This window comes from Talpa occidentalis, unplaced genomic scaffold (genome assembly GCF_014898055.3).
Source record: "Talpa occidentalis isolate TD23 unplaced genomic scaffold, MPIMG_talOcc4v2.1 talOcc4.12, whole genome shotgun sequence".
NCBI classification, from domain to species: domain Eukaryota; kingdom Metazoa; phylum Chordata; class Mammalia; order Eulipotyphla; family Talpidae; genus Talpa; species Talpa occidentalis.
The window spans coordinates 72038516-72064418 of NW_023601212.1; the positions used below are offsets into that span (position 1 = coordinate 72038516).

At 46.3% G+C, this 25903-nt stretch overlaps 1 protein-coding gene across 2 annotated transcripts in view; it reads left to right on the forward strand.

The window, feature by feature from the left end:
• The window catches only part of MAD1L1 (mitotic arrest deficient 1 like 1), a 358952-nt gene that overhangs the window by 293995 nt on the left and 39054 nt on the right, over window positions 1–25903 (forward strand). For both annotated transcript variants that reach the window (XM_037506710.2, XM_037506712.2), the window contains exon 17: window positions 1855–2045. In XM_037506710.2, the coding sequence (XP_037362607.1) occupies window positions 1855–2045 (191 nt within the window). The remainder of the gene's footprint in view (window positions 1–1854; window positions 2046–25903) is intronic.

The window sequence follows — 25903 nt, forward strand, 5'->3', positions numbered from 1 at the left end:
CATCTGAGATCCATTAAGGTAATTCAGTCTGTGATGGTAAAATATCACCTGGGCAGTATGGCCAGAGACTTTCTCTGTAAAGTGGGTTTTCCTCCTGCTTGTAGATCCATCTTAGGTGCGGTGGCTGAGGGACACGGAAGAGCTTTGGGGTCAGAGCCTCCGACTACCCTTTTGATTTCATAGTCTGATTACTCGATTAATCAAGGTCTCCAAGCCTGCGTCCTGATGGAGAGACTCTCAGCTCCAGAATAACAATGTCCTCCGGGGCCTTAAAGCTAGTGATTAATGGGGGGCAGGCGAGGGCAAGACGTTTGCCAAGTGCATGGACAGTGGAGAGCCTGGAGAGCTGAGCCCTAGATTAGGATGCCTTATTCAGAACCAGGACATAGCCCCATCAAGCTGTCTGCAGAGCTGCAGGCTGCGTAGACAAGACAGAGGATGCAAGCAGACGCTGGCTTGTTCCAGAGCATGTGAGACGGGGATGTTGTTGAGAGTTTGGTCCTTGCATTGGATAGTCCTGCTTCTGCTACTTATGTATGGCCAAACAGTGCTCTCTCAGGGCCTCATGTCCCCTGGTCTCCACTGGCCTTCTCCCCTGGAATACAGGCTCCCATGTGTCCTGACCCCCTCCTCCCCCAGGAGAGACACTATCTTGCATCTTCAGCTGGCCCCTGCAGTGCACATACTCATACTAACCAAGGACTGCACCCGCCTTTCCTGCTCCTGTCCTTGTGTCTGTCCGCAAGAACTTGGCCTGAAAGCCTTTTTTCCCACACTCCTCCCCTGGGGAGCACCTTTGGGTGCCTATTGAATGTGACCCTGTGGTTTTCATTCTAGTCTCTAATTCAGGCCAGCCTTGCCTGATTCCTGTGTGTAGCTTGAGGAGCTGGAACTATTGTCTCTGACATAGTTGGGGCTCCTGGGGTTCATAGCCCACAGGAGAGCAGGGTTCATACCCCAGCTGACCAGCGCTGAGGCCTGGGTATTCTCCACAATCCCCCTTGTTCAGCTGAGCTCCTGTCCCACCCAGGACAGCCCCAGACCCTAGAGGGTGTCCCATGGTCTGCTTCAGACAGACCGGCCAAGTAGTGCCTGCCCTGGGAGACAACCCCATGCACCTTTAGTGGAGCCAGTCTTGCAGATTAGTGGGGGATAATCGAGGTCTAATTACTCAGAAGGCACCTTGGGTGAAGGATTCATGGTAATTGCTATTTCCTCCTGATAGCCGCACGCAGCCGGTTTCTCCTGGTGCTTTGTAAACTAGAAGTGGTATGTCTCCAGGGGGCCAGCAGAGGAACCCCTAAGACATTGTGATGTGATGTGATATGATATGATATGATATGATATGATATGATATGATGTCAGTGCCCCCCCCCAGAACATTCTTGCCTGAACGCTGCTGATGAGCAAGGCAGTGAACAAATGCCCTCCATCACCAGCCCACCCTCATGACTGTCACTGTTGCCTGACATCCTTCTGCCTCGAGAGCCTACTTGTGAGGTATAAAATTTGGAGCCCAGAGCCGGGGCTCTCTGTTCAATGTCTGTTCAATATCTTCTTTGAGTCACTTTTCTGTGGAGTTCCTACTTTTAATGTAATAGTGTCACCATTAGTACCACCCAAAGGTCAGGCTGCTTACAGCTTGTTCTTTTCCTTTGGTAACGGGGAGCATAACCCAGTTGGTGTAGTGCAGCCTTCCCGTCCCCAGCAGCTGTCACCTTAGGGCCTGGTCCGCCCCACCCTGCAACCTGCTTTTCTGTATGCTGCCCCTTCCTTAGGCTTCTGGCCCCAGAGCTGCCCCTTCATCTCTAGCCAGGCTGGCAATTTCACCTCCTCTTTTTCCTCCTCCCTCAGAGCTGAAGAAGCAAGTGGAAAGCGCTGAACTGAAAAACCAGCGACTTAAGGAGGTCTTCCAGACCAAGATCCAGGAGTTCCGCAAGGTCTGCTACACACTCACGGGCTACCAGATCGATATCACCACAGAGAGCCAGTACCGGCTCACCTCCATGTACGCCGAGCGCAAGAATGACTGTCTCATCTTCAAGGTAGGATCCTGCCCTCTCTCTGGTCAGGGAGGAAGTCAAGCCCTTCCCTCCTGATGAAGGCACACATTTCAGAAGTTGACTGCTGACCCTTGGCCACCTCCAGCTTCTCCCTGCAGCTGGGGTCTCATGCTGGGTGTTCGGTCCCCATGTCTTCGTGTCTTGACTTCTAGATGTCAACATTCCTGGAATGGGTGGAGGTGGCTGATGATATACAGTGTGTGCAGTGCCCCCAAGAGGGATGAAGTCTTTGGATGAAATCATTGAAATCATTGTTAGGCCAGGGGGCTGCCTCAGTGTGCAGTTAGACCATGGCCAGAGGGATGGTCAGTGTGACACTGGGCACATGGGGTGAGGAGAAAAGCCCTGGCTCTCAGGTACACCAGGAGCAATGGCGTGAATGCCCTTCAAGTTTACAGGAGAGGTCAGGCTGAACCACAGATAGACAGGAGGGTGTGACACCTGTGGGGGTGAGGTGGGCTCCCCAAGCAGAACCCTCTGAGTTGGAAGCAGCTCAACCTGGTGGAATTGTACATTGAGTCAAGGCCTACGGTGGCTTCCAGGCTTCTGGGCTAGGACAGTCATGCGGTGAGCTGGGCTCCAGAGCAGAACTGGATTTTTAGTGTCAGGCAGGAGGGTAAGGGGGAGGCTGTCCCACTGGATGTCACATGAGATCAGGGTGAAGAGACACTTGGCACCGCCATGGGGTGGCTGCTTCAGGATGGTGCAGGATCCTGAGGGTGCTCATCTGGCTCTGGTGCCAACTGTCCGGGCATCAACCTACCTTCTCCAGCCCGTGTCTCTCCATCTTGAGTCAGAGCTGCGTCTCAGCTGGGGGACCGCACACACCTAAAGATCACAGCATTTCTTTTTGATTACTTGGTCTTCTTAGGTCATGTTCATCCATTCTTACACTTTGTGAAACTCTTAAACTTTCAAATGAGTAATATATTCATACATTCAAAGGCTCTAAAGTAAATAAACTGCCAGAAATATACTTCTTCACTTTAGATAATTCTGTATCATCTTGAATAATTCAGGGTTACTTGTGGGTGTTAATTTAACACGTTGCAGAAATCCCATGTTTTTTTTTTTCTTGCCAAGATTACGTAAATAAGCAGAATGTACAGTTTTTATGAATGGTCACTGTTTAACATATTGCTCCTCATAGCCAACGTTATAAGTTATGAGAAGAGTTTTTTCTGGAAGTAATTAATCTTATTCAAAGGATAACATTCCAAAGTATTTAATATCTATAGATAGTTGAAAGTAGAGAATATCCGAAAGTAGAACACAACTCACTCATAATCCCACCACCAAGAGCCCACCACTGCTGCCTTTGCGATGTGTTTCCCACCATGTCTCGCTCATGAAGGTATGGTTGCGGGTATGTTCAGTGTCCAAAACCAGGACCGTGGGTTCCACTCTATATGCTATTGCATGTCTTTTTAAAATGATGTCTGCAGGGGCCTTGTTGCTGTCTTTCTTTACCCATGATGCACTCTGTCCATCCAGCTGTGTGTCCTTTTCTGCCTACAAGTCTCAGATCAGCTGGACTCTTAGTCCTTTCCCCACACAGGGACCTTGGCACTGCTACTTCCAACACCTTAATCTCTGGCCCTAACCATACAGTAGCCTCCTGGCTTCTTAACTGACCTTGGCTCGGGCATGGCAGGATGTTGTTGAACAGACTGGGGTGCCACCCCAGTGTGGCCCTCTAGTACCCCAAGCTTAGCAGGAATACCTGCTTATCACTCCACCTTTGAGTCTTTGTGCCCACCTCCACCCCCTGCCTCCAAAAGAGAAGAGAGTCCCTGGGATGGGGAGCGAAGGGGCAGAGCTGACCCCCTCAGAGAAGTGGCTCACACAGCAGGGCGCTAGGTGACGCAAAGTGTGCTCCTGGCCCCACACTCTGATGTGCAATGCAGAGTGGTGCGTTGCACCCCAGGCTGCATTTTCACCCCTCAGGCCTCACTGGGTTATAGGGGTCATTAAATGAGGCCATGAAGAACTGCCAATTTGGAGGCAGGACCAAAAGCTCCTACCTGGACCTGGTAAAGGCAGCCAGTGGTGGGCCTGGGTGTCTCATTGCCCCAGGACCAGGAGCCATGGTGATGCCAAGGAAAGGCATAAAACTTAGAGTTGAAGTATGAGGATCAGTGCCCTCGCGCTGCCCTTCCCCTCAGTCTCTTCATCTGTGAGTTAGGGTAGCAGGAGCTCAAGTCTGTACAGTACCCACCGCAATGCCTGACACTTGGGGCATGCCCCAAGTGCGTCCATGCTGAGTTTTGGGATCTTCTGGGCTTTTGTTTGTGAGAAGTGAACCCTCAGCAGACAGAAGCAGCTCATCTATACCCATATTTGTCCCATGGGATCCCCATTTCTGTCTCCCCTGACTTGAGTCGCTCTGTACATCCTACAGTTGGGCCCTGGTGAGTTTGTACCAGCCCAACAGCAAGGCACAGATCTGGTCCCACACACCTTCTCCAGGAAGATGTCCTATGTGCCCAAGTGATGGGACCCCATCTTCCATTAAAACCCCTCTCAGGGACACCAATATCCTAAATGTATGGGATGCAGCAAAAGCAGTAATAAGAGGAAAATATATAGCAATAGAAGCTCACATCAAGAAACAAGAAAGAACTCAAAGAAACAACCTAATCTCGAAGCTCAAAGATCTAAAAAAAGAACAACAAAAAAACCCCAAAACCAGTAGAAGAAAAGAAATAATAAAAACAAAAGCAGAAATAAATGAAATTGAAACTAAAAAAACAATCCAAAAGATCAATGAAACCAAGAGCTGGTTCTTTGAAAAAATCAATAAAATAGACAAACCCCTAGCCAGGCTCACAAAGGAAAAAAGGGAGAAAGCACAAATACACAGAATCATAAATGAAAGAGGAGAAATCACAACGGACACAGCAGAAATCAAAAGAATAATCAGTAACTACTATGAACAGTTATATGGAAACAAGTTTAACAATCTAGAGGAGATGGACAAATTCCTACAACTCTACAATCACCCAAAGCTAGATAAAGAAGAAATAGAACACCTAAACAGACCAATTACAAGCAGCGAAATTGAAATGGTAATCAAAAACCTCCCCAAAAACAAAAGCCCAGGACCTGATGGATTTACAAATGAATTCTACCAAACATTCAGAGACGAATTAGTGCCTATCCTTCACAAACTCTTCCAAAAAATTGAGAAGGAAGGGACAATACCAAACACGTTCTATGAAGCCAACATTACACTAATACCAAAACCAAACAAGGACAACACAAAAAAGGAAAACTACAGGCCAATCTCCCTAATGAACACTGATGCAAAAATCCTCAATAAAATTTTAGCTATCAGAATCCAACAATGCATCCATAAGATAATTCACCACGACCAAGTAGGATTCATTCCAGGGACACAAGGATGGTTTAACATCCGAAAATCAATCAACGTTATCCAACACATCAACAAAAAGAAATATAAAAACCATATGATAATATCAATAGATGCTGAGAAAGCTTTCGACAAAGTGCAACACCCATTCATGATAAAAGCCCTTGAAATTCTTGGGATACAAGGAACATACCTCAACATCATAAAGGCCATCTATGACAAGCCAACAGCCAGTATCATTATCAATGGTGAAAAGCTGAAAGCAATTCCATTAAGATCTGGAACAAGACAAGGATGTCCACTCTCACCACTGCTTTTCAATATAATACTGGAAGTCCTAGCCAGAGCAATAAGACAAGAGAAAGACATCCAAGGAATCCAAATAGGAAAAGAAGAAGTCAAACTATCACTATTTGCAGATGATATGATAATATACATAGAGAACCCCAAAAAGTCCACAGAAAAACTAATTCAACTAATCAATCAGTTCAGTAAAGTGGCAGGATACAAAATCAACACGCAAAAGTCAGTAGCCTTCCTATACACAAACAATAAATCTGAAGAAGAAGAAATCAAAAAAACCATCCCTTTTTTTATTGAAACAAAAAAAATCAAATATTTGGGAATAAATCTAACAAAAGAGGTAAAGGACCTATACAAAGAAAACTATAAAACACTGTTAAAAGAAATAGAAGAAGACACAAAGAAATGGAAAGACATCCCCTGCTCATGGATTGGAAGAATAAACATTATTAAAATGGCCATCCTTCCAAAAGCAATATACAGATTCAATGCTATTCCAATCAAAATTTCAATGTCATTCTTCAAAGAAATAGAACAATTATTGATGAAATTCATATGGAATCACAAAAAACCCCGAATAGCCAAAGCTGTCCTGAAAAAAAAAGAAGGGAATGGAGGCATCACACTCCCAGACTTCAAACTCTACTACAAAGCCATAATCATCAAAACTGCATGGTATTGGAACAAGAACAGACATACAGACCAATGGAATCGAATAGAAAATCCAGAAATAAACCCACAGATTTATGGTCAACTAATCTTTGACAAAGGAGCAAAGACTATGCATTGGAGCAAAGAAAGTTTGTTCAATAAATGGTGCTGGGAAAACTGGGTCGCTACATGCAAAAGAATGAAGCTTGACCACTACCTCACACCATACACAAAAATCAACTCAAAATGGATTAAAGAACTAGCCATAAGACCTGAAACCATAAAATATATAGAAGGAAATATAGGCGAAACACTACGTGATTTGCACATCAAAGACATCTTTACAGACACATCACCCAAAGCAGTGATAGTGAAGGCGAAGATAAACAGCTGGGACTACATCAAATTAAAGAGCTTCTGCACAGCAAAAGAGACAATAACAAAAACAAAGAGAAACCCCACTGACTGGGAGAACATTTTTGCACCCAACCCTAATGATAAAGGACTGATCACAAAAATCTGCAAAGAGCTGATGAGACTTAACAACAACAAAGAAAAGAATCCAGTCAAAAAATGGGCAGAAGAGCTAAAAAGAAACTTCTCTGAAGAGGAAATGCAAATGGCCAACAGGCATATGAAAAAATGTTCAACATCACTTGTCATCAGGGAAATGCAAATCAAAACTACAATGAGATACCATCTCACACCAGTGAGAATGGCACATATTAAAAAAACTAGCAACAACAAATGTTGGCGAGGGTGTGGAGAAAAAGGAACTCTTCTGCACTGTTGGTGGGAGTGCAAACTGGTCCAACCACTGTGGAGAGCTGTGTGGAGATTTCTGGACCTACTAAACATAGAGCTTCCATATGATCCAGCAATTCCACTCCTAGGTATTTACCCAAAGGACACAGAAACATCCATTCCAAAGAGCACCTGCACCCCTATGTTTATAGCAGCCCTGTTTACAATAGCTAAGCTTTGGAAACAACCCAAATGCCCAAAAATAGATGACTGGATCAAGAAGATGTGGTACATATATACCATGGAATATTACTCAGCATTCAAAAAAGATAAACACATGCAATTTGCAGCAACATGGATGGCACTGGAAGGGATTATGCTCAGCGAAATAAGCCAAAAAGAAAAAGAAAAATACCGGATGGTCTCACTCATAGCAGGAATCTAGAAAACTTAAATAAGGGACCAGGAAAACGAATAACTATAAGAAAGTGAAAATCAAAATCAACAAAAAACTACGAAGCAGAGACACTTTTAGGGGGGCGGGGGTGGGAGGGGAGGGATTGGGGTCAGAATGGGGGGGCTGCAATTGTATGGGGAATATAAAAATAAAATTTATTATTAAAAAAAAAATAAATAAACCCCTCTCAGGACACAGGTCACTTTCCATTTGGTTGATGGTTTGTTTTGTGGGTGGCCTTTTTTCTGCTAGTTTTGGTGTGCTCTGAGGGCAGGAGCCACGCCATGTCTTTGGGTCCTCAGCAGGCCCAGCCTTGCACCTTTGCCTAAGTGAGACCTTCAGTGCTTGTATGGATGTGAACAAGGGAATAGGAACCCCATCCCCTCAAACCCAGAACCTGGCCAGGCCTCAGGCCCCACTGACCTCCACCAGAGCTTGCCTCAGGAACTATTTGCCAGTATCAGATGCCGAGACAGAGCCTCTGACAGGAGACCACAAAGTCCTGGGGAGAACAGGGGAGGAATTTTGGGCAAACCTCAACCCAATGCTATTCCTCTCCCATTGCCCTTAGGGTCTCTAGACCATCTCTTTTGCCCATGGAACAGACAGGACTGTGAGTAAAAGGCCTGAAAGGGGAGTTCTGTGTCATTAGGCTTCACTGGCCTCCATAGAGTACAGAGACCTTAAGTGGGGAGGTAGGAGAGGCAGTCCAGGTCCTCTTGGCCTGGGGGCATACTCCCTAGGAACTTCCCCATAATGTCCTGGCACATGGCAGAGGACCTGCTCTGGCCACAGCTGGCACCACTGTTGGGCAAAGCAAAAGTCATGATTTCCTGTCTTCAGCAAACTCAATCCTCCAAGGCTTTAGTGAATCAGATGTCACACCAATCCCCAGTGTGTCTGTGGGAGAGAAGACAAGGAGAAGGGAGACTAACTCAGCCCTGAGGGCATAAGAGGCCATCAAGGGAACCAGACTGAGTGGCCCTTGTTGCTTTCTTCTAAACTTCGAGAGCCTGGGAGTCCATGTGTGCATGTGTGCACATGTGTGCTAAGGCCTGTCCCTGCCTGGCACCCCTCCTATATAATCCCCTCTAGGGAATTAGTGTTTTGCCTTCTCTCCAGGGCTGCTTGCAGGCTCCCTGACAGTGAGGAACTCCCTGGCAGCAGAACTCCTCATGGGATAACAGGGCAGAGCTCCAGGCAGCTCCCATGGGCCCAGCCTGCCCATCCATTAAGCATCTTTCTCTTCTCTGTGTTTCCTGGCCCCAAGTGAGTGCCCTTGGTTGGTCACTGCACTCTTGTGGGGCTCACTCTCCCCACCTGTATTGGGAGCTTGTTCCAGAAGCTCTGGATCCTTCTCACCCTGCCTTCTGGGTTCACAGCAGCTTCCCAGCCAGCCCAGTTTTCATTAGGGCCACAAGGAAGGTTCTTAATGCATACTGTGGCCCTGATGAGATTCTGCAGGAACAGAGACCAGCCCAGGGGGTGCAGGGCCAAATGACCTGCCAAGCCCACCCTGCCATTTCCAGGGCTGCCTCAGGGCACTGCGCTTGGGGCTGCACCACAGATCAGCATAGGGCAAGTGAATCAGGCTGGGAAGGATTGCATGAAATGACAACCTCCTGGCCACTTTAGTTTCCCCAAGAAGATTTTCAGGCAGGAAGGGGGCTGAAGGCAGTTAGAAATAGCTAAGTGCTCTTCCAGTCGGGTAGGCGCTGCAGATGTGCGTGGGGATAATTGAGGGTTTTGCGCTGCCCCACACAGCTCCACTGGAGAGGAGACGGGCGGCCTGGCTGCGGGGGTGGAGAGCTGCCGGCCCAGCCTGCTCGGGAGAAGCGGGAGCTCTCAGCCAGCACCCCAGCAGGGCCTACCGCCTTCCCATCCCTCCCCAGGCAAGAAATGCTCCTCACAGCCCCCAGAGTGTTCTTGGAAAGGGTCTATACTGCCCTGGTCCACGTGAGGGAACCTGTGGAGGTGGGTGGGTTTAGAAACTCCGTGTGGGCAGGATCATGTTCATGGCCCTGTCTCTCCTCCAAGCCCTTCTCTTTCTCTGGTCCTCAAGGGTGTTCCTCCATCCTAAAGTTCCCAGGGCAGAAAGTTCCCTGTGACAGGAAGAGCAGACCTGGCGGTATGAGTGTGTAGTTTAACATAAGGCCAGGGCCTCACAGGGGATAAATCACCGGCTGAGGTACCTGGGACACAGCTGCAGTTTTGTGGGTACCCCTTTCCTCCCTGTCCTGGCTTTTCTCAGGGTCCTTTAACAAACCACCGGCCCCTTCATTGCCTCTTCCAAATGACCCCTGGTTGTTGGGCGCTGGGGATGAGCAGAACAGGGTCTGACCCAAGGTTGTTTGGTATTAGGGGGATAGAGCCCCAGACCAAGGCCCTTCAGGTATACCAGGCTTGCCAGTGGCCTGCTCACCCTGGAAAGCTTTCCAGACAGGCTCTCCTGTCTGTGTTTGACAGGATGTGGTCTTCCCACTCTTCCTCAGAGCCCTGTCCCCTAACATAGCGTGACTCCAGCCAAGGACCATAGACTCATGAACCAGGGACCTGGCAGCCAGCTGGGGCATGTTGGCACAGGTTGAGATCTGTGCAGGGTGTATTGCTCCCTGAAGAAGTGTTCCATTTGCTTTCTGTGGGTGTGGTGTGACCTTCGAGCTGCCTATTCTTTTCTTTTAACACAGGATATAAACAAGCAGGTTTCCCCACCACCCTCGGGTGCTCATCATGCTCAGAGCAGGCACCTTTCCGTGCCTCCCTCACTGCCCCAGCACAGCACCTGGGGTAAACCGCCTCGGTACTGCTGGTCTGATGGCTGTCCAGGCCGCAGACCCCTGCAGCACACTGAATGGGGCAGGAGGCAAGGAGGCAGCCCACAAGGGCAGCAGAGGCAGAAGGGGTCCACCATCAAGGAGGGGAGGGCCTCCTGGGAGTCCTCTGCTACCCCAATGCTCTTTTCCTCTTTCTCACACCTCCACTGGACAGCACCTGGCACAGAGTCACCTGGGAGAAGGACTTGGACAGGTTGAGAGAAGAGACACTTGAGCTGCAGCCCCAGCATCCCCAGTGGCACTGGACTAGAGCTGGGCAGCGAAGCCTGAAACAGCACAGGTTACCATGGCAACTGCTTTAGCTAGAGGAGGAAGGAATTAGGGACCGGGAAGACCTAGCCCTGCCCTGTGCTGGAACCCCTCACCCGCTCATGGCATCTTGAAACCCCAGCTCCAACCCACAAATTCTGGAAGCAGGAGTTGTCTCCATGCGACAGCTCTCCTTGTCAGATGACCTGAAACCAGCCCCGTGGGTCCCAAGACACAAGACCTCAGTGACATTAATGTGCTGTGGTCTCCTTCACCTGGCACTCTGCCACGGCTTGAACTTCAGACCCCATTAAGCTCTTTCTCGTCTCCATGAGTTGGGACAGAGGGGCATCAGGGAGGAATTTTAAGGTACGGCCATGACTTCCAGGTGGCGAAGTGGGATGACACGTGGTCTGGGCTTTATCCGCAGTCTAGGGCCCCATGTCAGGAACACCACCCTGGCTAGGCAGCAGGAGGGGCTTCCCACTCCATCACCTGTTTCAAGACCCTCATGGTTGGTGTGATGGTCTAATGGAGTTTGCTATGGACGTGTGATTGATCCAGGTAGTTTTGTACTTTGTTGTCTCCATGTGTGGTAACCCCCGATCCTAATACCGAGACAACCCAAGGTTACAAAGGGTTAAATGAGGAGTGGGTTCACAGAAACGGTGGGAGAGCTAGCCACGGAGCCCCCAAGGTCCTGTTCTTACAGGGCCACTGCCACTCCAGCACCTGCGTCAGTCCTCCTGTGCCAGACTCGTGACCCTTCCTCCTCTGTCTGCCCCCTCACTTGAGACATTCCCTGTGCCAGTGCTGTGCCAGCCACTTTCCTGTGCTTTTAGATCTGGTGATGTTTTGGAATTAAAGTCCCTGTGTGATTAAAGTGAGAATTACAAATGAAATGCAAATGTGGACCTGGGAACACCCAGCTAGATGACTTACCAGCCCCCTACCAGGGCTGTGGTGCTAACAGGGCCCATAACCCTGTGTGCCTCCCTGTGCCTTTAAGGTAGGTGTTTGTGGGGGAGGAGGGGAAATGGCACTGAAGTCTGGCAGGTGGCTCCTAAGAACTTACCTACTAGGGATCAAGCATATGGGGGAGAGAGGGTACCTTCTCCCGGCACTGAAGGTGAGTCTTGGAGGTGGTAGAGAAATTCCATTTGTCCCCTGGCTCACCCCAAGTGTAGCTGGACCACAGGGTCTGGCCAAGATTAGTTTAAACAAACCCTGTGCTACCTCTTGTTAGCCAAGCACCCTCAGGAGAGCCTCTTACCCCACTGGGCAGTTGTGACAATGTAGATTCATACTGGCTAGACCGTAACAGTACAGGTACAAGACAGGCACTCAGCTGCCGGCTCTTTGGCTGATACTGCCCCGGTGTGTGCCATCTTGCCAGCCAAGTAAGCAGCAGACCTCCCAGCCCAAGCCCCAAGCTCAGACCTAAAAGTCGGAGCAAACCATGGGCCTTTCACCCTCCCCCGCACACCATGGTTCTGTCTCGATTTTCACAGAATAATTGAGACCCCAGGACACGGAGTCTTCATCTGAGCTCACACCTTAGTTTATGGACCAGGAGGACAGTAACATCTAATCAGTTCATGCAGGGGGGTCCAGGCGTTTGAGTCAATTCCTAGAACCCAAGTTGGAGTGTGTCTGTTTTCAAGTTGTCTGAGTCACAGAAAGGATTTTGCTTCATTTTCTATTGTTTTTAAAGCAGAAGAAATACTGGCCTGAGGGCTCCTCGGTCTTCTCTGCATGAGCCTGGCCTCAGCCTGTCTATAAATGAGACCTAGCTGTGACCTGACTTGTCACACCCTTTCTTGCCCGACCCACAAGAGACTTCACCCAGAGAGCTTTGATCGGCCAGGAGGTAGGGCTGGAGAGCTGGCCCTGCCTGGGTTGGCCCTCAGGCTGCCAGCCAGGGAGCTGCTGAGCTAGTTCCCAGCTTCCGTTGACCTGGAGAGCTGCTCCCCTCTGCCCCCAACCCGTATCCCCAGGCATCAGCATACAGGCTCCTTTGGAGGAAGTACATAACCTAGCCATGTGTGATGCCAGCTGCTGGGTCCCCAGGCAGACAAGGCAGCCGGTGACCCCTCACCTCCACTCTGACCCAGGACCCAAATCCAGGGCTGCCAGGCCTGGCAGCAAGACTTCAAGAGAACTGCTCATCCACCATTGATGGGCCTGGGTCTGACACCCAGGGTTGGGAGGAGGCCTTATCCCTCTTCTGCAGGGATATTTGCTGTTTGTGCCCAGCTGTGTGGTCTCGGTCTCAAGGCCTGGCTGAGGAATGGTGACACGTGAGCCTGTGCATACATGAGCAGCCTTGCAGGAAGTGAGAACTGATCGACTCCCACCTGCAAAGTCCAGGGAGGGCAAACTCACCACTCTCTCCACGTCCTCCCCTGACAGGCAATCAGGACCATTCACCAGGCGCCTGTGGAAGGACGACTTGTGGAGCATTCCAATCTCCTCCTGCAACAATGAGATCTAGATAGACACTTTAATTTGAATTTGCCTTTTTTGGGTCCCTGAATTTCAAATGGAGTTGCTTTTAATGCATGCTGACTTCAAAACCTCTCTCATTTCTTTAACTGAGGAGGCCAGACTGAGCCCGCCTGGAATTTGAATGATTCGGAAGCTTTGTTGGTCACGTAGAAAGTGTGGGCCCTAGCCCATCTGCCCAAACACGCTGGCACAGTGACGAGGTACTAGGGGCCTGAGCTTGTTTATCTGGAGGACTCCAGGCAAAGCTGCCACTTCTTGGTGTTTGCTAGGCCATTCTGTGGAGGAGGACTTGGCTGTTCTGGGTCCTGGAGCTAGGCTTGCACAGCAGTGAGACATAGCCCCCAGCTCAGGATAAGGAAATGCTTGCCGACCTGGGCTTGGAATTTTGCAGAGATGCATACAGAACTGGCTGACTTGATGAATAGTGAGAGCTGCATTCTAGTCACTGGAGGTGCTCAGGAAGAGGCTGGTGACTTCTTGGCAGTAATAAGAATGAAATGAGGGTTGGAATAGATGACAGCTTCTTCCTATGAAAATGAACCATCTCCTTTCAGCCGTCAATGTCTCCCACCAGTGTCAGGCAACACAGTGCAATGGAAAGAGTTATTTTCAACTCCGGGGCTGTGAAAAGATGCCATGATCAAGGCCTCAGAATTCAGGGCTGTGGGCCACACCCCATGGGATTCAGGAGGAGAACAGGGTCAGGGAAAGCTGGTGAGGAGTCAAAGTCATCAGGGCCCTTGGGGAGTCTCCCAGTGCCAGGCATAGGCAGAGGCCCTGCAGTGGTGCCTAAGGAAAAAGCAGACCTGGTACTCAAGTCACCTCCCTGGCTGCCAATCAAACACAGATTCATTAATACCTGTGGCTTCCTAATTATAAAAGTAATTATAGTATAGAAGGTCTATCAATATATAAGAAAATGTATGGAATAATATTTAAGTCGCTCTTAATCCATCACCTGAAGACAGGAAAGTCGCCTGTCTGTTCCCTTTCTGTGTTCTCTACTTAGGTTCTATGTTGATGTTTATATATCCTGGTAAAGTAGGAACCATAATATATAGTTTTGTTTCCTGCATCATTCATTTAACACTATATCATGAGCATTTTACACTCAATTAAATACTCCTCACAGTGATGATGTTTAATGGTTGCATAATGTGCTGTTTTGTGGTTGTGCCATAATTTATTTCAAATATTTCCTTGTGGTTGGACATTCAGCCTAGTTCCTTTATTTTATTTATTTACTTGCTGTAATAAAAGAGCATCACACCGCTTGCCCATTCACACAAATCTTTTTCTTCATCGCCGATTATTTCTCTAGATGAGGTTCCTAATGGATTATGAGTTAATCCAATTAGATTATTTTTTTTTAATAGAGGCATGTTTTATTTATTTGTTTGTTTGTTTATACATGCACTGGGTACAGTCAGAAGCACGGGAGGGTGAGAGAATTCACCAGAGCCAGAGCGGGGAGCAGAGCAGGCAGAAGGACCGAAGTACACTGCTGAGGGGAGCAGCGGGCGGCAGGAGAGGTCTGCGCGCCATGTGGGACCCTCCTCCGGTGGCTGGGAAGCAGCTGGGGATCGAACCAGTGCCACAGAGGCCGCGGGCAGCTTTGCAACCCAGCGCTCAACCACTGCGCCACCAGGGAGGCCCTCCAATTAGATTATTAGTTTAGGGGTGTGACCTTTTCCAAGCTTATATTTTATTTGTTTGGAACAGTAAGCAGTAAGTAGACTTCAGGGCATGAAGTTTGGCTCATCTAGTAGGAACACTAATACTGTGGTCTGGGGGGGCTTTAGAGTACTCTGACTTTATGATTAACAATCCTAATCAGATTGCATAGTGATGCAGTGGGCAGTTCCTGTCACCCTGTCTTACAGATCAGCAGACTGTGGCCTGAAGCCCAACAGGTAGACACGCTGTGGCTCCTGCCAGGCCCTGGACACACTGGTTCATGTTTCCTGGGGGAAAGATGGCCTGGCACTTGTCTACTCACCCCCTGCACCAATTCTCAGCTCAGTCTCCCCAGAGAAATAGCTTTCTCCCTTTGCCACAGCCTGCACATTGCTCCTTCCCCACAACCACTCCTGTCAGGAGCCCAAGCAAGGGGCCAGTGCAGCTGGAAGCACCAGGGGGCCAAGGGCAGGGGCCAAGCCTGCTAGAGATGGTTCAGGATGGCTGAGGACCAGCCAGTCTAGCTGAAGCTCTCCCAGCATTTGGTGTGTGAGCAATGCATGCTTCTCTGCCTCTTCCATGGAAAACCCTTGGCCTCCTGGAAGCCAAATCTCATAGGTCCCTGGCTGCCCTTGGCCATGATTGGCTAAAGAGAGGGCTAGAGAGACCATCAGGCACCCAGGGACAAGAGCACACATGGAGCTGGAGAATAGCAAGCTCCTAGGGAGCACACATGTGGAAACTGGGTGACATGCACACTGGCTCAGAGGTGGAAGAGAGATGGCTAACTGTGGGAGAGGGGACCTCTACGTGCCTGAAATTGGGCATGTGGGAGAAGAGACAAGGAGCAGGGAGGGCTGGGGCTGAGTGACCCAGATGTTGGGGCAGCACAGTAAGCTCTCAGTGGGCCAGTCTTGAAAATGTCACTTCTTTAAATTAGCGCAGGAACAGCAATAGAGCAATTCCGACAGGCTTTACAATCTGTTCCTCACCCCTCACCTTAGGCAACCAATCATCCACTTCCTGTCACTGTGGGTTTGCCTTTCCTAAAATTTCATTTAAATAGACTCTGGCTCTGTGTGGTTTGTTCTGTTTATTGATGAGTGGTGTCCTCCATGTGGATGGACTGGTTTCTTTCTCCATTCACCTGTTATGGACACTTGGCCTGCTCCCAGGTTCAAAGCCAATGAATACAATTACTGCAAAGTCTTTGGGTAGACATTGGCTTTCTTTTTTCTTGGAGTGGAATTGTAGGGTTATATGAAAAGTGGATGCTGAACTTCCTTAAAACGGCCGAATGGTTTTCAAAAGTGGTTTCCTATTTTCCACCCCATGTAAGAGGACCTCAGTCCATCCATCCCCTTCAGCAATTGGTGGTGTGTCCATTAATGTGACCACTTATAGGTGTTCAGGGCATTGCATGTGGTTTCACTTACATTTTCTGGATAACAATGTTGAGTGCCTTGTGCTTTTTTCCCATTTGCGAATCTTCCTTTGTGAAGTGTCTGTTCAAGTTTAACGCCACCACAGTCCCCACCCGTTTTCCAGTGGGTTGTTTGTCTTACTATTAACATTTTTAAGAGTACTTTGTATATCTGAATAAAAGTCCTTTGTCAAATAGATGAATTTTGAGTATTATTACAAAGGAGGCTTACCTTTTTTATGGTGTGTTACAAAGAGAAGGTTTTTTTATTCTGATGAAATTCAATTTGTCAGTGTTTAAAATTTATGAGTCATGCTTTTTGTGTCTCTTAATCTCAAAAATCTTTGCCTACCCAAGGTGTCAAAGAGCTTTTATCTATGTTTTCTTCCAGATGCTTAATAGTTTTAGCTTTTATATTCATGTCCATAGTCTATTTCGAGCTAATATTTGCTTATAATATGAGGGCAGGGTCAAAGTTCTTTTTTATTTTCCAATTAGATGTCCAGTTGTTCCAGCGACATTTGTTTAAAAGAGCATCCTTTCCTGCTTGATGTGGTTCTGTTTCTGTACTGTCTGCTCTTCAGTGGATCTGTGTGTCTTTATGTGCTGGTCCTGAGGTCCTGTAGCTTTACAGCAGGTCTTGAAGTCAGGGAAGGTGAGTCCTCTTGTTTTGTTTTTTCTTTACCAAAATTGTTTTAATGTAGTTCCATATGCCTTTTAAAATCAGGTTCTATATCAGTCCTGCTGGGATTTTAATTGAGCGTACATTTAATCTGTTGATCAGTTGGAAACAATTGACACTTTAACAATGTTGAAACTTATAATCCATGGAATGGTAAATTTCTTCACTTATTGCATCTTTAATTTCTCTCAACAGTGTTTCTTTTTCAAGTACAAGTCTTATCTATATTTTATTATATTTATTTCAATTCCATATTTTTATGCTATTGAAAATGGTCTTATATTTTTATTTTCAATTTTTTTATTCCAAATACATAGAAATAACTGATTTCTAGATATTGACTGTAACTGTGACCTTAATTCTGGGAACTTTTTGTAGCTTCTTTAGAATTTTCTACACAGGCAAAAATGTCATCTGCAAAAAGTAGTCTGTAGTTTTGTTGTTCTCACATTAAATGCTTTGTTTGACTTTGTATGACGGCAAGGCTTGCTTCAATATGAATTGGGAAGTGTTCCCTTTTCTACTTTCTGAAGAATTCATGTGAGATCGGTTTTATTTCTTCCTTAAATATCCAATAGAATTCACAAGTCAGGTCATCTGGGCCTGAAATTCTTTTGTGTGGGGGAAGTATTTAAAGTTATGTGTTTAATTATTTAATAGGCAATAGTACTGCTCAGATGTCCTATTTCTGTTGAGTCAATTTTGGTAATTTGTGACTTGGTGGGAGGAGGGGATATAATTCATCGATACCATTGAGTTTATTGGTATATGGTTGCTCATAATATTCTGTTTTTCTTTTTTGTATATGACAAATATGTAATTTACCGCTTTCATTCATAATATTGAGTTTTCATCACTGTCTTTTTCTTGCTCAGTTTATCAATTATATTGATTTTTTTCTCAGATTTTATTCATTTGCCATTAGTTCACATACCTATATAACTTGGGGAGCATTACTTCATGCCTCACCCACTGTCCACCAACTCTCCGGTCTTGTTAATCTTTAAGAGTACCAGCTGTAGGGTTCGTTGATTTTTCTCTAATACTTGTTCCATTTTCTATCTCCTGCATTAATCTTTTATTTCTACTTACTTTGGAGTTATCTTTTCTAGCTTCTTAAGGTGGAAACATAGATCACAGATTTGGGACCTTTTTCCTTTCCTATTATAAGCACTTAATACTGTATATTAGCCCCTAAACGCTGTTTTAAATGCATCCCACTATTTTTTATATATCATTGTGATTTTTTAATTCAGTTTAAAATGTTTTCTGATTTCCCTGTGATTTTTTTTTTTGATCCATGTTGATTGGGTCAGATTATTTGATAGTGTTCAGGTTTTCTATATCCTTACAAATTTTCTGACTACTCATCCTATTAATTTATTAAAATCCCCTAAGTTGGGGTTTTCTATCCTTTCAGTTCCATCAGTTTTTTCTTTCCATATTTTAAAATTCTGTCTTTAGATACATATGTCAATAGAATTGTTATGTTTTCATGAATTGCAATTATAATTATGAATGTCTTCTACTCTAATAATTTTCTTGTACTGAAGTCTGGCTTAAATAACATTAATAGAGCCACTCCAGCTTTTTTACAATTTTTTTACAATTCATTGTGTACCCTATAGATTGATTGATTGAGTTCCAGTTTTTACTTTTAACCTATGTGTCTTTATACTTTGAATGGGTGTTTTTGTAGATAAGATATAGCTGAATCCTTTTTTTTTATACCACCCTGATAATCTCTACCACTTATATTCAATATAATTTATATGCTTGGGTTTAACTCTGCTCTGACTTGTTTTTTTCCTTTTTGTGTCATACATTTGTGTATCTTTTTTCCATTTTCCTATGTTCTTTTTGACTGATTTTTTTTTTTGTTTTTTTTTTTCTTATATTTTAAAAGGATAGGTTTGTTAGTAAAATGAGAAAAAAAAAAAAAGGCACCTGCATAGTCACAGGTGGGCAGGAGAGCTGCCACTGCTGCTTTGCAAAGGGAAAAGGTTTGTGAAAAGAAACACCTGCATAGTCACAGGCAGTCAGGAGGAGAGCTGCTTAGACTGGTATTTTTAGAACTCCATGTTTTCTCCAACATGGTGTATTAAATATACCTCTTGTTTTGTTTTCTTCTGTTTAGGTTTTTTTGGTTCTCTATAATCAGCAAACTTTGTCTATAACAAAACAGATAGCAAATATTTTAGACTTTGGATACTATACTAGCTCTCTGTTCTGTTATAAGGCAAAAGGAGCCCATCAATATCACATAAACAAAAAAGCTGGACTGTATTCCAGTGAACCTTTATTCTCAAAAGCAGACAGTGAGCAGAACTGGTTGGTCACTTCATGGTGGTGGCAGCCTCTGCTCTAGGGCTCGCAGCAGGTGCCAGTAGCATCATGGTGCACCTTCAACTATTATTCTACTTAGCATAATGCAATGACAGCAGCGTTGTTCCATTTTTCACATTTTTTTGTGCAGTTGTTATACTTTTATGTTGTTATTTTTATTTTAGAGAGTATTATAATTTAAATGAAAATAAATCAAAAATGCCTATAAAAGTGCTCTTTTAGCTCTCATCCCTTCTTTGTGTTAATCCAAATTTCCATCATTTTTCTTTTGTGGGAATTACTTCCTTAGTGAATATTGTACTTCAAGTCTGTCACCAAATCATTTTCTCAGCTTTTCTTTCTCTGAAAAATGTCTTTATTCCCCCTTTATTTTTAAAGGATAGTTTCATGGGATTCGGAATTGTATGTTGACAGTCTCTTTTTCCTTTCACAATCTAAAAATAATTGCTTTGTTGTTTTCTGGCTTTCTTGAGTTCTGAGGAAAAGTCTCCTAGCAATCTTAACCTTTGTTTATTTGTATGTAATATCTTTTTCCTTAGGCTGATTTTAAGATATTCATTGGTTTATTCTGCTTGTAGTTCATTCATCATGCTTCTTGGATTTATAAATTTATAGTTAATCAAATTTGGAATTTTCAAGCTGTCATGCATTAAGTATTGTTTCTGTACCCCTCCCCTTTTTTCTAGGACAGACAGAGAGAGAAAATCTTTTCTGTGCTTTATTTGGATAGCTTTTGTTGTTTTATCTTGAAGTTCACTAACTTTTCTTCTGGTGTATCTACCTGCTATTAACCTCATACAGTACATTTTTCATTTCAGGTGTTATTCATATCTAAAAGGTCCATTTGCTTCTTTTTATATATCTTAATCCCCCCCCCCATTTTAGTTATTTGTTGGTGTGTAACAGATTACTTCAAAACTTAGTATCATAAAAATGACAAATATTAGTCATCACAGTTTTTTTTAGATCTATATTTTTTACTTCAAATTTATTGATTTTAGATACATAGATTTAACAGTTAAAAGAAAAGGCAAGGCATAGTTTTACTTCTAAGTATGGGCTAGCAGGGCTTTGTCTATCTGTAGTTAATATAAATATTCATATTACATTTCCTTGCCAATTAACTTGTACTTGTTAATCCCTGCTGAGATTTCACTCATCCATCCCCCAATATTTACTAATTGCCCAACAGAATGCTGGCACCATGGGAACAACAAAGATGAATAGTACCCAGATGCTACCCTCACTTTTTTAAATACCTATTACAGTAGCAGCCAACTTCATGAATATTGACTTTTACAGAGCCATAAAGTTATACAAGTTTCTATTTTAAAGTCATCTGGTTCTAATTTACTGAAATAATGTGCTGAAATAACTACCAAAGTGCTAAATTTGATTTATGGAGACACTGTAGCACATTTTCCCATCATGCTCTTGTACAATATATTTGCTGCCCTGTTTATTATAGTTAGAAAGATTATGGACCTTATTTTTAAATCTGCTCTGTGATTTTGCTGATTTTATTTATAAGTGCCATATGATAAAATAAGTCTAGTAAACAATAATATTGTTAAGGGATTAACATATATAGAGAAACTCATGTGATAAATGAATGTTAAAAACTTTGACATTATGCCAATCCTCTTCTTTACAGGTCAGACCCATACTTTGGGGAGTGGCGAGGGGAGTTTATATTTAAATAATACTCTGCTACTGTAAGGGAGGCAAAGCAGTTATCCCTCTTCCCTTCTAAGTTCTTGGCTAAGAGATGCCCTATAATAAAAGACAGATTAGCAGGAGAAAACAAATAAAAGTTTAGTATTCAGTATACCTATTTTATATGTGGGAGAAACCTTGCAAGGTTGAGTAACTCCACAAATGGCCAAAGTCTCCTTAAATAGTATCTTCAGCTAAAAGCATAGGAATTTGGGAGGAAGGGGAAGACCATTTTAGGGAGATGATCAGAAAAGTCACAGTAAACCAGAATGGCGTGGTTGTTATGCAGACTTACACTGCTGCCTTGTCCATTGTGTTATCTCAGTGTTGAAAGCTAGGAATGTCGGAGCAGTTCAGCTGGTGGTTCTGGCTCAGGGTCTCTCCATGGGATACAGTTCAACTGCTGGCCTGGTTGTGTCTTCTGAAGGCTTGATGAGGTCAGAGGATGTTCTTTCAAATTCATTGGTGTGGCTCCTGGTAGAAAGTTCTACTTCTTCCCCATGTGGACCTCTCCATAGGGCTGCTTGAGTGTCCTCCTAAGAAAACATCTGGTGAGTGTTGAGAGACCCAGCTGGAGAGAAAATCATCTCTATTTTGTACAACCTCATCTTGTGAGTGACTGCTGTTACTACTGCTGTCTTGTAATGAGCATACAAACCAACCCCATATACTATAGGAGAAGACTGCCCACAGATGTGACTACCAGGAGGCCAATTGTTGGAAGCTATCATACACCTCATTATGCTCATGTTTTCTTTTAAATCCTTGGGCACATTTATAATTGCTGTTTTGAAGTCCATGGCTGCTAATTCCATCATTTCTGAACCTATTTCTGTTGCTTGATTTTTCTCTTGGTTTATAGGTCATGTTTTCCCTTTTTGTGTGCTTAGTAATTTTCTGTTGTATAGTGAACACTGTGAATATGATGATGTTGAATGTCTGAATTTTACTCTCTTCCTTTGAAGAGTGCTGGCTTTTTCTGGTAGGTGATTAAGTTATTTATGGTAAGATGGAGCTCTTCAGGACTAGCTTTAAGCTTTGCAGGGCTTATCTAGATTTGCTTATTCTAGGGCTCGGTAAACTCTCCTACAAACATGTAACCTATCTGGGGTTTCTAGTAAATGCCATGGATGCTCACCGAACACTGTGGCTGCTAGAACTCATGGTTCTCACTCTCAGAGGAGCTTTGGGAGTATTCTCCTGGCAGCTCTATTGTCTTTGCTGAGCCTGGTACAGACCCTCTGTGCAGATGGCACTCTCCCTGCTTAGCACCATCCTCTGCAGAACTCCGTCCTGCAGAGAATGTCCTATGTGATCAGCCTCCACCCTTATGACCTCATGTTGAGCAAGACTTCAACATGAATTTTGGGGAACACAACCCAGTTCATACAACTTGCAGCTTGCTCTTTCACCTAGCATCAGATACTCATCCACACCCGCATGTGTATGAACTACACAACAGAACATGTGCAATTGTGTATCAGTAGGATCCTGTTACACCTGAGAGATTAGAACAGTCTCTTCTACTTGCGCAACCTTCTCCTACCCGCCCCTAGCCATGGAGGCACCAGTTGTGGACCTGTGTATTCCGTTCCTTGTGCCCATCTGCCTGAAGCCACAGACACCCTGAAACCTGGAGTTCTCAGTGGCATTTCCAGCCTAGGGAAGAGCAGGCTTTCATCCAGGCAGAGGGTTGTTTTCTCCTTGGTCCTCAGCTCCTGCTCCCTGTGAGCTGGGTCTTCAGTGCAGGTCCTGATTCACCACTAAGGCCAGCCTCCCTGAGTTGCTCTGGCTGGCATGGCAGGCAAGGGAGGGAGAGGCAGGAAGGGTCCTACTCCCATGGGGTAGTTGGGGACCGCTCCTAAGCAATCTCGACTGGGAAGGAAGAGGGACCTTCCCCAGACAGGGGCCTGGGTCACCAGACACGAGGGAACGGACACGAGGGAACTGGAGTACTTGTGCCTACATCTCGGCAGAGAAGGAAGCCCAGGATTTCCTCAGACAGCCTCTGCTCCAGCCTCTGCAGAGCATCCTAGACCAGGCCGTGGCCTGCCTACTGTGTGTAGGTGCCCTGGGTCCCCCAGCAACCCCTGGTAGGACACAAGCTGCTTGGCTGGGTTTCATGGATCTCACCAGTGACAGAGGGGTCAGAGTATTCCCATCCTCTCCCCCAGTTTTTTCCCCCTCCCCTGCCCCAACCCAGGCCTTTCTCTTAGCTGCCGGGAGTCCTTCTCCTCCTCCTTGTGCCCAGCCCACCCTGCCTGCTTGCAGGAGCATGTGGTTTTTAAGAGATGTTTTCCCTTCCCAGGTCAACATCTGAGCCTGCCGGGCAATCGAGGAACTGCTCTCCATCTTTATCTCCACCAGGCTGATTGGGCAGTAGCTCAGCGCCCCTCTGGGCTTAAGGAAGCCACACTCAACCTCCCATGCTCAAGTGCTGTGACATTATGCCTCCTCCACCGCCTCTGCTTCTCCCTCCCCTAGCAGGCTGTGCCAACTCCAGAGAACTTAGTTCTAGCATGGGGGCTTCCAGTACCCCCAATATGCCTTCATTCCCTTTGGCCCAGGGAGCAAGCTATAAAGTCTGCTTCCTCAAACCCCTGCCCATCCCAGGACAAGTAGATCCCCTGCATGTCCTGTCGTCCTGCGCACAGTGGCCATGGTTCTGGCCACGATCATGTGGTTGCTGTGTACCCCAACCCTCCAGGCTGAGAGCTCTGGAGGCTTCAGATCTCACTCATCTTTGTACAGTGATGAACACTGTGTGACCCCAGCACCCAGCCCTGTCTGCTAACCGGCTGTGTCTTCCTTTGTTGGGTGATGGGCCCAAATCAGTCAGCCCGGGGTGCTGAATGTTCCCCCCATGACAGCAAAGCTGGACATTGGACATGGGCCAGAGACAGGAGCTAGATTCCCACCCTGGGAAGTCTGAAGTGTTCCCCTTGCCAAAAGTGGGGCTGTCCTCGACACTGTGTAAGGTGGGTTGTCATGCAAGGGTGATTAAGGCACCCAGCAGGAGGCAGTATAGCCCAGACTGAAGGCAGCTGATTTCAGTTCACTTCTCATGTCTTACCCTTTCCTGTTTTTTAACTGAGACACGTCATCTCCGTGGTGGGGCCTTTCTTCTCTGCACCCTGATCTGGGGAGAAAGTCCCAAGGCGAGTTGCTGCATCAGCTCCTGACGGATGCTGGTTTTCATTCCATGTGATTCAAACCCTATCCCTGGGTGGTGGAATTTACTGCAAGCTTTGACATTTTATTGAATTCATCACAGTGTCCTCTCTTAATGAGTAGGATGGCCCTTACCACAGGGCCAGATCTGGGTGGGAGGAAGCTTTGGAGCTGGTTTGTTGATCATGCTGTTTGTTTATTCTTCAAAAAGCACTTATTGAAGCCATATGTGTGCTTGGCACGGCTGGTACAGAGGAGAAAGGCAGGACATAAGATGAATGGGAACAAGATTTACCTGAGCTTTGGTTTGTGGGCGGGGACACAGGTCTTAGCTAGAAGAGAAGAGGTGAAACTGGGGGCAGGTGGTCCTGTGGCAGGTCCCAGGGACCTGATCTGCCAGCCCACAGACTGGAGGAGGCAAGGCATAGCTAAGCCTGTCAGTCAGTGGGGACAGTGCTAAGTCCCCAGCCTGTCTGAGCAGGGCCATTTGATGGGGACCCTATGCAGTGGCCACTAGTGGCAAACATGAGCACACCTCACACTCAGAGTGGGCCGCACGTCCTCCACACGTCATGCTTATACTTGCACAGGCAGCTTTGAGCTGTAGTCCGTGCCGCTAGCAGGACTTCAGAACCCACTGCATATCTCTGGAATGGGCTAGCCTGTGGGATTCCTGGGAGGCCAGGGTATGTGTCCACCACATGCAGAGCAGGTGGTTAGTTAGGGCATATAGCATTTCTAGACTCGAGAGAGTCTGGGCACTCTGGACACAGTCCAAATGTGGCTCCTGCTGAGGGTTCTGCCACAGTGTCGCTAAGTTTTTTTCTCTAACATACAGCAGTTTTTTTTTTTTTTTTAAATACTCTTTTTTTTTTTTTATTTGTTTGTTTGTTTTGTTTATACAAGCACTGGGTACAGTCAGAAGCGCGGGAGGGTGAGAGAATTCACCAGAGCCAGAGCGGGGAGCAGAGCAGGCAGAAGGACCGAAGTACACTGCTGAGGGGAGCAGCGGGCGGCAGGAGAGGTCTGCGCGCCATGTGGGACCCTCCTCCGGTGGCCGGGGAGCAGCCGGGGATCGAACCGACGCCGCAGAGGCCGCGGGCAGCTTCGCAACCCAGCGCTCAACCGCTGTGCCACCGGGGAGGCCCTAACATACAGCAGTTTACTCTTGGCAGTTTACAAAGAACTTTCTTACTCTTTCTCATGCAGTCCACTCTGGAACCAGAGTGAGCTCTAGCTAAAGCATGTCACCTAATTTTACAGAGAAGAAAGTTGGGGAGCACCGAGGGGGTGACCAGTGCTGGGACAGCCATGAAGGAAATGCCAACCCACTCTGTACCCACATCTTTTGCTTAAGATCCTGAAGCCCCCAACCTGGCTAACCCCACACTTTCCAAAAAGAGTTACAGTGTGCCTGCCCCGTGCTGGACCCCATGTCCTGTCTTCCTCACCTCTCCTGGGCCCTGGTGGTGGGCAGTGGGCGGTGGTGGTTTCACAGAGGGCAGGTGTTGGAGCTCACCCACTGCACTGCCACTAGGTGGTAGAAGAGTTCACACTTGGGGCTGAGGCACTTCCCACCCAGCTGCCCTCGCCAGTCTGTGCTGGGCTCATCTGGGCACTGCCCTGCACACGTTTGCACTCACGGCCATCAGCCTTTTCCCAGAAACATAGATTATTCTGCCCTGGAATGCGAGGCTATTGAACCT